At 38.3% G+C, this 14,013-nt stretch overlaps 1 protein-coding gene across 1 annotated transcript in view; it reads left to right on the top strand.

Moving 5' to 3' along the window:
- Positions 1-14,013, top strand: part of LOC117988016 (dopaminechrome tautomerase-like) — a 38,770-nt gene extending 24,757 nt beyond the window's left edge. The window contains exons 4-8 of the mRNA XM_069502427.1: positions 6,232-6,379; positions 9,898-10,084; positions 10,736-10,930; positions 11,521-11,653; positions 13,621-14,013. Coding sequence (XP_069358528.1) covers positions 6,232-6,379; positions 9,898-10,084; positions 10,736-10,930; positions 11,521-11,653; positions 13,621-13,731 — 774 coding nt within the window. The 3' untranslated portion in view covers positions 13,732-14,013. The remainder of the gene's footprint in view (positions 1-6,231; positions 6,380-9,897; positions 10,085-10,735; positions 10,931-11,520; positions 11,654-13,620) is intronic.

Here is a 14,013-nt window from a genome sequence, read left to right as displayed (position 1 = left end):
CCTTCTTCTTCTTCCTTACCTTATCCCACGCTACGTGGGGTCGGCACAACATGTCTTCTTCTTTCACTCATTCCTGTCATTCGTCAACGTATTATCCACTTCTTTTTCATGCATATCCTCTTTCACGCAATCCATCCACCTTTTCTTTGGTCGTCCTCTCCTCTTTTTTCCTTCCACATGCATACTTAACATTCTTCTAGTAACATGGCTTTCTTCCCTCCGCATTATATGCCCATACCATGCCAGCCTATTACCCCTCATCTTTTCTACCACTGGCGCTACTTTCAAACTACCCCTTATATATTCATTTCTTATCTTATCCATCCTTGTCACACCACACATCCATCTCAACATTCGCATTTCAGTCGCATGTACTCGCCTTTCATCCGTCCCTTTTACCGCCCAACATTCTGAACCATACAATGTGACAGGTCTAACGACTGTTTTATAGATTTTCCCCTTAAGTTTAAGGGGCATTTGCGGGTCGCATGTAACACCTGAGACCTGTCGCCATTTCATCCATCCCGCATTCATTCTATTGTTCACGTCTCGGTCAATATTACCGTCGTTTTGGAAGAGCGAACCGAGGTACCGGAAATTGGAACAAACAGGTAAGGTTATGCCATCTAGAGCAATCTCAGAGAAACACGAGGGGCCACCGAAGTCACAGAACATATGTTCTGTCTTAGTTCGGCTGATCCTTAGGCCAACACTTTCCAATTTCTCTTGCCAAATCTGCTGGCAAACCAATAAAATAAAAATAAGATAAAATAATACTGACCAATTAAACTCAATGAAATTTTGTGGATACTTTCTAGGAACTAATATCTATTGTCTGTGGTTTCCGCTAAAATATTTAGTTTCAAAGTTATGCGGGCTCAAGGATCTACATACATAAGTACAAATCTTTAAACCCCAATAAAACCAAGTAGGTAAGTACTTAGACATTTTTATCTGAAAATATAAAGACGCAAATACCTACTTATTATAGTTTCTAAAACGTGTCTAAAATATATAAATTTTCATCAGTTTGATTGGATAGTTTTCAACTGAGAAAGTATGTTTGTATGGCGAGCGCTGGGGAGCACGCTAGGGAAACTTCTGTAAAACCTAATATAGAGAGAGCCTAATGGTGGCAACCCTCCGCCAGACACCAAACTCACAGGGGGTTGCCATGACACTAATTTACTATTCCGAAGAAAATATAAAAAAAAATACACATTCACGTAACATTTTTACACCTTTATCACCTGTTATCTCCCAAAGCCACCATGTTCCAAACTTCATAGTCGTCTCCTCTCTGGGCGGGGGACAAAACGCAGATAAACTTTCAGCTTTTATAAAATAAGGAAGTTCTGGCACGCGCTGGCTTTTAGTCCACAATCGTTATCCTATAGCTAGTACTGAAATACAAAACATTCGACATGCCACAAAGATACCTAATTAATCTGCGGTTTGTCGATCTCAATCAAATTACAATAAATTCGAAACTGGTTAAGTTTTCATACTTTAATTATTATCATTTTCATCATACCTAGACTGTTATAATTATGATACTCGATTTACCTACCCGCGGGATTTATTATGTAAATATTATAAATACATACATAGGTAGAGACCCAAACAAGCCAATGAATGGTTTGGAATGTAATCAAATGTCAGCGTAGAATCAGTGGCGTAGCTACCTAGGGGCTAGGCGGGGCAGCGCCCCGGGGCCCTCAAGCTCAGGGGGCCCTCGAATCCTCATCAGAAAATCTCGATCGAACTGAACTTTTGAAAATTTCTCCAATTTTCAAAATAAATATGACAGGTTGCAACCCGACTTTAATCATGGAACTCAGTTGAGAGAATTTCGAAAGTTATACCTAGGGGATTCTCCTAAATTCTTCCTGTGGGTTGGTAGTGTTGTCAATTTGACGGATTCTGTGCCAATACCTACCAAGTATTAATTGTAATTTATGTTGTTATTGTTTAATATTTAAATTACCTGCCCTGCAGTGCACGAAAAAGAGCTTAGCATTTCTAAAGTATTTGTATATTTAATATTTTTACTTGATAAAACCTCACCAGATTAGATAGCAGTGGGGCCCCATTTTTTGATTTGCCCCAGGGCCCTTGGTTACCTAGCTACGCCACTGCGTAGAATGGTGTACTTAGTGGTATCAAACTCACACAATGAAACGGCACACCCTTTCCAATATAAAAGAACGACCTCCGAGGCCACTGTGCCGTGGAGTGTGGGCTGTGGACGAATTAATTATTATTATTATTATTACTAGCTTATGCCTGCAACTTCGTCTGCGTGGGCTACACAAATTTCAAAGCTCTACCTTACCCCTTTAGGGGTGGAATTTTCAGAAATCCTTTCTTAGCGGATGTCTATGTCATAATGGCTATCTGCATTCTTTAGCCCGATCCATCCAGTAGTTTGAGCTGTGCGTTGATAGTGGGTATAAGTTTTTAAAACTTCCGTGGGAAATCTGTGTTTCCGGGATAAACAGTAGCCTATATTCGTCTCCGGGATGCAAGCTAACTCTGTTCCCACTATTATTAGGTTACTAAGCAGATGGGCTGTGAAAGTTAGCAGACAGACAGACAAACATTGTTGAGGGCTACATAAGGAAATTTTTGGTAAAATAATGCACTGGGTTCCCGTACAACTCGAGCAAGAGAATGAGATTTCAACTCTTTGGTTTGACCAGTTTGATAGTTATTATCACTATAGTATTGATGATAACAGACCGACAGCTCATCGTGCTCGCGAAGGCACAGAGAAACGAAACCTCCAAAGTTGGTCACCCATCTAGTCTGTCTGGTGGGAGGCTTTGGCCGTGGCTAGTTACTACCCTACCGGCAAAGCCGTGCCGCCAAGCGATTGTGATCCGATACGATGCCGTGTAGAAACCAAAGATTTGGGTTTATACTGTCATACCTTGGACGATTTAACCTGCCCTGATTTAATTGCGTAGGACATAAGGTTCGATTTTTAAGAATCATGTGATAGTGATTGCGGTTCGATTATCGATATCGATGAAAACATTTTCTTTATTATTAACGACTAAATTACCGTCTTCAAGTCAAGTAAAGAATAGTTATTATTAATTACCACAATTTTTTCGCTACCTATACTTGTAATAAAACTAGTCGATTTCTGTGATTTCACGTACTTAATACATTTAAAAAAATATTAAAGCAACGCAATTTTAGTGATAGGCGCGAAACGGGGTAGGGTGTCTCTGAACTGGGTAATATGTAGCTAAAAGGTGTACCTTTCTCAAGGATGAGGATTAGGTAATAATTTATCATAATCGTTTTATTTTTACAGATTTCGATATTTTTACAGAGAGAATCGCCAAGAATATACATAACATTAACCTAATGGTAAATAATGACGTGTTAAAAATAGAAGAGGCCACCGTGTGTGTTTACTAATTTATTTTCATAGTATCATATCTGTCTTATGGAATTTTGCTGTGGGGTAAAAGCGCCTGCCGCTTATTGAGAAAATTTTGCATTGCTAATTTGTAAGGGCAATACGTGTAATATTTAATAACTTACATTTAATTTTTTTGGACAAAGAGTACACCATATTGGAATTACCATGTAAACCCAATGCGCAATAAATAAATGATTGATTGGAAAGAAAAAAACATTTTATTGATTGATATACCTACTAATTATGTTTGGTAGGCTTTTGCGCGGTCAGGTTTATTTTGTATTATATAATAATATAAGTCATTAACTTGGACGATCTAACCTAGATTAGAACGTCCAAGGTCATTAATAAGCACATTTTCACTATCGAAATTTTAAATGAAAATTTCGTTATATAAAAAAATACAAAAGATTAAAATGATATAAAATAAGTAAAAAAGTATGTGCATATTTTTAAATATATATTTTTCTTATTTTTACGTTGCATTATTAGTTTTTGGGATAATTACCTATTAAGTGAGGTGAATGTATGCAAGAATACGCTACGCTGACCAAACACTGGTTTTAAGTAATTAAATACGAGTAATAAATTCTTACTTCTACTTTTGTTTCTGAAAAACTATCGATATATTTTAAAATATCGATACGGTAGCATCGCAAATCAATTTGACTGTCTTACACTCGTAATGTCTTTGTATGTTGATGTATATAACTTATTAGTGTGCGTAAAATGTAGTAGTGTTGAAGATTTAGATATGTGTGTGAGTGTGTCAAGTTGTCTATGTAGTGTTTCCTCGTCCCGCACCAAAAGTGACAGAAATTTTTATTCGTAATATTAGGCGCGTTACAAGTCCATAGGTTAGATCGTCCAAGTGTCATACCCCTTACAGGTTAGCCCGCTTCCACCTTAGACTGCATCATCATTTACCACCAGGTGAGATTGCAGTCAAGGGCTAACTTGTACCTATCTGAATAAAAAAAAAGTTACTGATTTGGCTGAACTTTGTTTTACAATCGTAATAGATTGATAATTATGAGTTGTCACTAGGCCACAATGCCTCTCGAATCCTAATCTCGTGGGAACTTCCGGAGTAAAAGTAGCCTATGTCCGTCCCAAGGACGTAAACTTTGTTGGTACCTTTTGTCACGACTGTAACAAGGTAGCAGACAGACAGATAAACACACCACACTTTCGCATATTTTATAACATAAAGTCTCATAATTTTGTATCAGTGATACCGGATATTCTTAGTTCCTGCAGCTTGTTGTTTGTAGACAAAAGATAAAATACATTAAAAAGTTCTAGCCAAAATAACACTTTTCATTGAAGTTCATGATCTTTTGCTTCATGCTTTATCACAATTTTCCGCCCTGTATTGAAAAGCTGAGGGCGTTGTCCTAGAACTACCTACATACCTACGACATAGGTTCTGAGGATATATACTTGCTCATTACGTATAATAGGTACAATCAAATGAACCGAGACTGAGACTAATGTTCTACTTAATGGAAAATAGCAGGTCAATGCAATAGCGAGTAGGTATAGTACCCGACAGGTCGAGATGGCAATCGGGGTGGGCACGCCCTGGACACCCGCACATCCCCCGCGCTAACCCGGTGGGAGATAGCGCAGGTGACGTGCGGGTGTGCCGGGCGTGCCCCCGCCTCATACCCCGATTGCCATCTCGACTTGTCTCGTACTATAACTATTTTAGCCACAACTCTACTTAATTGGCGCTTGTTTGTATTTCCTGACCATTCTCCGTAATTAGATTCTGAATTCATTTTCGGGTCAATTATTTTACAAAGAACGTGTTTACTCACTATTTTTCATCCAATTAAGGTTTTAAATAAATATGACTCCACTTGTAACTGTAATTAGCCCCAATAAGGTTAGTAACTTTTTAGGTATGTTACTCAATAATCAGTGTATATCAATTACACATACCTACTGTTGGCATTAACATAGTCGTGTTAAGTATATAATTAAATTCTTCTACAATGGAAAATTAGGTATGCGCTTACAGGTTTTTTTATTGATAATAATAAATAAGATAAATTATTAATTTAATAACAAAATAAAATTAACCCAATTAACCCGGGTAAATCATTTATTTCGTTCTTATCACTGCACCGTACCTATTCTGAATGCCCCAATTTTGCAAGATTTGCTATAGGTATAGATTTGCTATACCTACTTACCTACTCAAAATATAGATACGGGGGGTAAATGTAGAGTCACCAAAGATATTAAACTATTACTTATTATAAACTTTTTTAGAGTAGGTACCTGCCGAACAGAACACAGTAACGTACATGCAATGTAGACTAAAAGAGAGTAGGCACTAAGCTAGGTATTATTATTATCATGCAACATGTTACAATATGTGTAAACGCAGCGCATCGTAAGTACCTACTAGAATAATTGGGTATATTTCGTCCACGGTCGAGATGCCAGCTTCCGAGATCCGGCTGTAACATTCGAAAAAAACCGGTCAAGTGCGAGTTGGAGTCCATACCATCGTACACTTGAATTTTTTTTTAGTGATGTAACCTCAAATGCATAGTTTTAGAATTTTTCTCTTTACTTACTTGTGCTACACATTGATTGCTACCAGCCAAATTTCATGATTCTAGGTCAATGGGAAGTATCCTATAGACTGATTCCCTTGAGGATCCTATAAGGGTTCTCTTTTTCCCTGGAGATACGGAACCCTAAAAAAACGGGCTGAATTGAGAAGCACCTCTAAGTTGTTTTTGGAAGTCGGTAATAAGAGGATTTTTCTACATTTTCAGGTGCGAAGCGTGTACTTCCCGCGGGAGTTGTTGCGCCCTGCTTCCCTTCTCACCAACCTTGTGCTCGACGAGACCAGGTCTGCCCCAAGACATCACGCCTCTTCGTGTGACAACATCTTCGCCTACATCACTGACACTGTCGCTCCAGGTAAATTTTACATTTACCACGAAAAGCTAACGCTGAATCGCTTGGCGGCACGGCACGGCTTTGCCCGTATGGGGTGGAAACTAATTACGGATGAAGCCTCTGACCAGACTAGAGAAAATTTAGAAAATATTAATTCTCAAATTGCCCCTGCCAGGAATTGAACCCGGGATCTCCCACTCATAAGACCACAGCGCTTACCACTACGCCAGGGAGGTCGTCAAAGAGGTTGTCAAGGATCGTCACTCGAGTAGTGTCGCGGTAGCCAACTTTCTCATTCCATTTTTTCCCATTGTAGGATTACAAGATTCAGGGACATTCTTGCTACAGTAGGTACACGGTTTTCCGACTCGAAATGCTTTTCATTTGCCATGCCATAGGTACCTATTTAAATTATTAAGCAGATACCCGTAGTTCTCATTCAGTGGCTATTCCAGAAAGGTCTCGGATCTCTCAATAGTACCTACTTACCTACCTACTTACCGATAAGTATTTTTCGGAACAATATTCAATTTGCGAAACTGGGGGAAGGTGTTAATTGTATCGCGTGCAAGAAACCGAATGTATCTACCACTCAAGTAGGTATCTACCTAAGTATCGCATAAAATAAAAAGGAGAACGAACTATAAAACTGCCATCATTCTTTACCCGACTGCGGCGAAGTATGTCCGTCCTATGTCCGCTTGTAGCTGCTCAATCGCTCAACGGATTTTGATAAATGATACGCCATTAGATTCGTCTTGATGGCGCGAGTGTCACGCCACGGTATCTAAATTTCTTAAAAATCATAGGGGCAGACTTTATGCGCTTTAATGTGCCGGCTAAAAAATGTTTTTCTTCAAGACCCTCGAGTGGGATATCCAATTAAAGGGCTTTAAAAGACTAGTTCGAAAATGTTTACAATTTGTATATTTGAATATAAAATGGCTGATTTCATGCGCTTTAGTATGAGGGCTGAAACTTTTCAATTACTTGTTAAAACGTGAGTTTGATACCTGTATGGTATACGAGTATACGACACAATGCATTTCACCAATTAGAAGGTGGACTTAATTGTATAATTACGTTGGTTATTTAATGTTTGTACCTACTTTAGTAGGTATAATAGTACCTACCCATGCTATGGTTTAAGGTAAGTATAAAATGTTCACGCGAGAAATTATACCTACTTGTAATATTTTTGCCGATAGAGTCGGTTGAATACACTGTAACCGCGAAAACAAATCAGCTAGAAAAACCTAGTTAAGATAATAATATACATATACCTACCTATATGTATATTAATTTGATTGGATCACGTAGAGAACTCTCTAGTGTCTCCGCATAATAGATTATATTATGGTTAGTAGGTATTTATAAATGATAAATTTTACGTAATAGCTAATTCTTATACTAATGTTACCTCCTCACGTACCTAGGCGCTTCAAAAACCTATTTCGTAACTAAACTTAGCTAGATATCATCGGTATTTATTCCTCACATTCTTATTTTGTCACACGAGGACAACCATATATTACATAGGTTATATTATGTAGAAAACATACTGAGTAAGTATTTAATGAAAACAAAAGTTGTTCTGCGGTAATAGGTGTGTTTCACTTTGTAAAATAGCATGTGACCATAAAAGTCTGGATCCACACAGCCGCGCGATGCGTCATGCGAGACGGTATACGGTAACTCTACAGCAAGATTTCATTCAAAACACGACCTACGTATGTTTTATAAAATAAGAAACTTCATGAAGCACGTCACACTGCATTTGGCGTGGGTTCCCTTTTTCAGCTTCGGGTTCTTAGAAGTTGTAAATTGTAATGAACTGTATGAATGCGTCCACAATTCGCAGCAAAGCGCGTTTGAGTGCAGCGATCTTGCACTGGACGTTTTTTAAAAATCCCTTGTGTTATAATTCCCGCAAATTGCTATTGCGCTGGAACCATGTCTCATTTTGACGTCAGCCGAAATAAAAATATACCAGCTCGAAACTTCAGTCTAGTGCTGAGGTCACTAAAATGGCGGCTACGCGCATTAGCACTTTGCAGGCCTTATACAATTAATCTTACACGCGTTTAACGTGATGTATCTACGGCCGTACAGTTGCCGTCGCGTGTCTGTGTGTTGTCTTCAAGCCTTAAATGCTTTCACCAAAAACATGACGCACTTGAATATGACATCGATATAGAACAACGAATGTGTGGTAATCGTGTTATGAAACTAACCAGTCCATGACGTAGGTATGCGGTAGAATTAGTATAGTTGAAGGTGGATAACCTTCACGCACATGCGTACGCGTATTTTGCATTATTGTACATAATTTAATATTTATAAGGTCACTGAAACTTGCATAAAATTACGTAAGCTGTGTGTATACCTATACGCGGAAGAAGTCGCGAAGATAAGCTAGTATAATAATATTATAATATCTAAAACACATTACAAAATTATGTCTTATCAAATACACCTTACCTCTACCACCCATTAAAAAATATCAAGGGAATATCAATAAGATCAAAGGAAAGGAAATTATTTAAGCTACGTTAGCGATCGCAACACCGAGACAAATGCTTGAAATTGCACCAATCTTTATAAATAAGTCAATTGCTTTTGATTACCAACTCAAGATTGCCCTAGACTTTGTGGGTGGTGACTTGGGGCTTAATACTAGGTAGGTACAACATCTATAACATTATTTTTTGTAAACTTAACGAGTAGGTTTATTTATTTATCCGACTCTCTCCTATCGTGCCTGACTAATGGAGTAAGAGCCAGCGCGTGCCAGACCTACGTTATTTTATAAAAGTATGAATGTTTCTCTGCGTACTGTCCCCAACACACGGAGGAACGTTAAGCACCTATGAAGTTTGGAATTTTGGATCATGGTAACTTTGGGAGATAATAATTACGTCAAAGCATAAAGTAATTTTTTTAAATGCCTTGAAACTTTAATAAATTATTATACTTAATTTAACGGTGTCTGGCAGGGGATTGCCAGTGTTTGGCAATGCATGGCGTGATTTCTAATATTATTCCGAAGAAAATATAAAAAAATTAGACTTTATACTTTGACGTAAGATTTTTTACACCTTTATTACCTGTTAGCTCCCAAAGCCACCATGATCCAAACTTCATAGTCGCTGATCGTTTCTCCCTGTGTTGGGGACAATATTGTTTCACACGGGTGATAGGTAGTTGATAAGGCATCGGCCTCCTAGGCGGGATTTGGCAAGCACCTTTAACTTTTCGCAGTGGTGTGTGATATAATATGCACTTTTATACTTTTACACTATGTACTTTTTAAGCAATTATCAGTTGCTTTAACGGTGAAGGAAAACATTCTGAGTACAAATGCATAATTGAGAGTTCTCCATAGTGTCTTCAAAGGTGTGTGAAGTCTGGCAATCCTCACTTGGCCAGCGTGGTTGACTATGACCAAACCCTCATTCTGAGAGGAGACCCGTGACAAGTAGTGAGCCGGCGATTAGTTGATGATAATGATGATGATGAATAGTGTTTATTTTTTTCAGGTATAATCGTATATGATGCTCGCAGGGACAATGCCTGGCGTGTGACTCACGCGTCTATGTACCCTGACCCGGATCTAGGCGAATACGACATTGGTGGTGACAAGTTTACCCTCATGGACGGAGTTGTAGGAATTGCTCACTCCGCTGCGCAGGGACTTGTATATTATCAGCCGTTGGCCACTGACCGGTAAGATTACCTCTCAAAGGATCTTTTTAAGGTTCCGATTCTTGAGAGAGAAGGGACCCATATAGGATCGTTATCAGTCTGTCTATCTGTCTGTCTGGCGTGTCTGTCAAATCCGTCGAGGGAATCAAAACCTATAGGGAACTTCCCGTTGACCTAGAATCATGAAAAGCAGGTAGCATTCTGTGGTCACATTAGATCACAAAAAATGTGCGAGTCCAACTTGCACTTAGACGGTTTTTTTACTAAGCTGTAAATTTTTTGTGCCTTTTACACGTATACCTATCTATTTTGTGCAATATTAAGGCTAACGTCAATTTAACTCGGCTACGTGCCTGCCTATGTTGGTTTTCGATTATTTTCATTTTGGATTTTTTATAGCATTGATGTCTAATGACATTAATAATAATTACTGCTGAGTGTTCTTCTTTCCTGAATGGTTCACAAAGATGTGTGCTAAAATTATTTCATTTTAGTTATAAAATAATAGTAAAGTTATCATCAGCATAATATATTATAGATTTTTTATCTCGAGGTGTACATAAGCTTCTTTTAAAGGAACGCCAGAGCATCAACCGTCATAATTTTATAATAATTATTATTATTAATAATTAATACCATTTTCTAAATAGCTCAATTTTTTTATTATTATAGAGTATTCAGCGTATCCACGGCAGTACTAGCATCAGGCCCTCCAGCAGAAGGCACCGATTTGCCCGTAAACCTAGTCGGGCGCAAGTCATCTCAAGGCCTCGGAATAGCAGTCGACCCTCGAGACGACACGATCATCTTTAGCCCTATGACAGAAACCGCAATCGCTGCCTGGAACCCCATTACTAATTCACACAGGTACCTACTAGAATTTAGAATTAGATTTTTATTATTGATAGTTATCTACCTACTTAAATTATTATAGGTAGGATGGATATATTCTTAGCCAAGACAGGACAAAAGAGCGTTCAGTTACAGAGTATATGTATAGTACACGACAGGTTGAAATGGCAATCGGGGAGGGAACGTCCCGGACACTGGCACAGCCCCCGCGCTAACCCGGTGAGAGCGAGCGCGGGTGACGTGCGGGTGTGCGGGGCGTCCCCCGCCTCAAACCCATCACAATATGTCGTGGACTATAGGTACTATGAACAACGAAGTTATCAGTTTAAAACTGAAGAAAAACTGAAACTGAATAACTGACAGTTTGCTCTTAGTTGTCAACAAGGCGTGTAGTATACTTACTCGTACCAGCTGTGGTACCTAAGCCTAGAGCCTATTGAAACTAGAAAACAATTTTTGTCCAGAGCAATAAATCTAATAATGTTATAACTAGTGCGCTTACTTACTAGAATGGGTTTAGTTACTCATCGCGATAGCTCCGATACCAATCGCGCGTTTCAACGTTTCGTTTGATAAAAAGTTACTGATTTATTTTTTGTCTTCAGAGTGCTGGCGCAGGATCCTGAAAAGCTGCAGTTCTGCGCAGAGGTGAGGTGGGTGGCACGCGACAACGGTGCAGTGTGGGCACTGTCTTCGCGCTTCCACAAGTACTTCAAGCGATCTGTTTCTAAGCATGAGGTAAGCTCACAAATGAAAATATATCTATCACTGCCGTCCCCCAGTACAAATGAAAGCTGTAGTAACTATATCTGTTTTAAACTATGTATATAAGCAGCTTGACCGATATTACACAGGCGAAGCCGAGGAAAACGTAAAAACCTAGAACCTATCAGGGGTTTTCTTGCATGAGACAGTCAATAAAAGCAACAAAGATAGATTTTGTTATTAACTCAGTGTAAGGTTATATTACTTTGCTAAAGCGTAGGTAACCGTAACCTGTACAAATTTGTATTAAGAGGGCTTAGACGTAGAGTAAGACATTTTTGTATCCGGTTGTAGAGTACACTACAGGGTGTCATGCTAACTTTGTAAGCAAACCCCTATGCAAGTAAATTAGATAAAAAAAGCGTAATCGTAACTTAGTTTTAACCGCCTATCATGCACCTGGACCAAAAAAGTATAAACAAGGTAGTTAGTATTAGCAACAAATTAGCTAAAAGCAATCGAATTTTATAATTCATTTTAAAGATTTCATTTTTTTATCTGTTCTACAATTATCCGAAACACACTAAGCTGTCTACGGCCGTTATGAATCCCGACTGTGACGTCACGATGTTAATGTTGTGTAATGTCACCTTAGCACTTGTTAACAAAATACCAATTGTTTACTTGACTTAATTTAAGTTTTTTTACTTTGTTTTCGCTTCTAATAGTAGATATAATACAATTCAGATTCATCAATAAATTATTACTCCCGTTCCCGTACAGTATATTCCATTTATTGCAGTGGAAGACCGGTTCTTAAAAGCATATAGGTAGCTCCATAGATTATCTACTATTCTCATAGTATTCTCGCAAGTTTTTCTCCTACTTTTATCTGTTGGCACTTGAATCCACAACTTATTCGGTGTTTTTACACTGGTATTTCCACATGCAGGCACTGCACACGAATGAAAAGGCAAGTTACTCATATTAAATTGCAAAAAATATGTACTTCTTCTTTCACTAAGAGAATTCCTTTTAGACAAAGTGACGTCATCACGGCTCATGAACTTTACAGGATGGCGGGCATCGTTTTCGCGGTGAAATTAGAACACTTTTCAAAAAAGGGTAAAATACCCTATTAATAAGTAGGTTGTATAGTATGTATAGTAGGTTCCTTATAAGTTTAAATTCTTTTGTAACTTTTTCATTGAACACCTATTAGGTACATTACTACATAGTACACACTAATTGCATCACCGGATGTCAATTGAACTATGACTTAGTGTTTATATACAATATCCTGTAGGTAATTAAGTGCATTGTTAGTGTAACAAATAAACTTTATCCTTGAATCACACCTAGTCTATGATAGAAATTTCAAGTCATCTACATACGCAACTATTGTGTGGAATTGAAGTGTTCTTTTGGGAATTCCAATTAGGTATGTACTTACGCGGTTGCTCTTTTTAAAGATTCGATTTACAATATATATGTCATGTACCTGACCTAACTACTAAGTAGGTACATATGTATGTATATTGTACATGTATGTATAAAATTGCAGTCTTACGCATTGCTGGAGCGAGATGAAATTTGTCTGATTGTATAACTATCTACCTGCCAATTTTACTACCTACTTACTACATAATATTTTACTAGTATGTTACTAGTATTTTAGTTATATGAAATGCAGAAATGCAGATTGTAACAATATTTCGATATTTTTTCTATACATAGGTACCTACCTACTAACTAAGCAGGTACATATTATGTACTTAGTACTTACCTATAACCTGCGACAAGTTGAGTTTGCAATCGGGGTATGAGGCGCGGGGACGCCCCGCACACCCGCATGTCACCCACGCTCTCCCGCACCGGGTTAGCGCGGTGGCTGTGCGGTTGTGCGGAGCGTTCCCTCCCCGATTGTGCTCTCGACCTGTTGCGTACATTTTCTTCGTACTTAGGTATTTTTTGTGTGGCTAATAAGGTTTTTTTTTCAGATTAATGTACGCATCGTGCGTGTGGTGGAGCCAGGCTTCGGCGGCGGGTACGTCACCGTCCAGCCGCACGTCCGTCGCCGAGCAGCTAACTTCACGCCATCTTTATTCTAAGCAAGAACAATTCATTGAACCTAAGTCTCGACTTCCATAAAAAAAAAGTTGTACTGAAACGACAGTATGATCACTTACTTAGTTATATTCGTTTTTCAATATTTTTCTATTCAACTGGAAGTTAAAAAAATATACTTATCTAGGTAGGTATATTTTTATTACAGTTAATAGATAAAAGCTTATTTCACACTACGGGATATATATTATATTATAGTCCAGTCAAAATAGACATTCAAGGTTACAATAATTCGCATAGGGCTAAATTTTTTAACGTAGGTTGGG

Source organism: Maniola hyperantus, chromosome 13 (assembly GCF_902806685.2).
Source record: "Maniola hyperantus chromosome 13, iAphHyp1.2, whole genome shotgun sequence".
NCBI lineage: Eukaryota > Metazoa > Arthropoda > Insecta > Lepidoptera > Nymphalidae > Maniola > Maniola hyperantus.
This window is presented reverse-complemented; position numbering and strand designations above follow the sequence as displayed.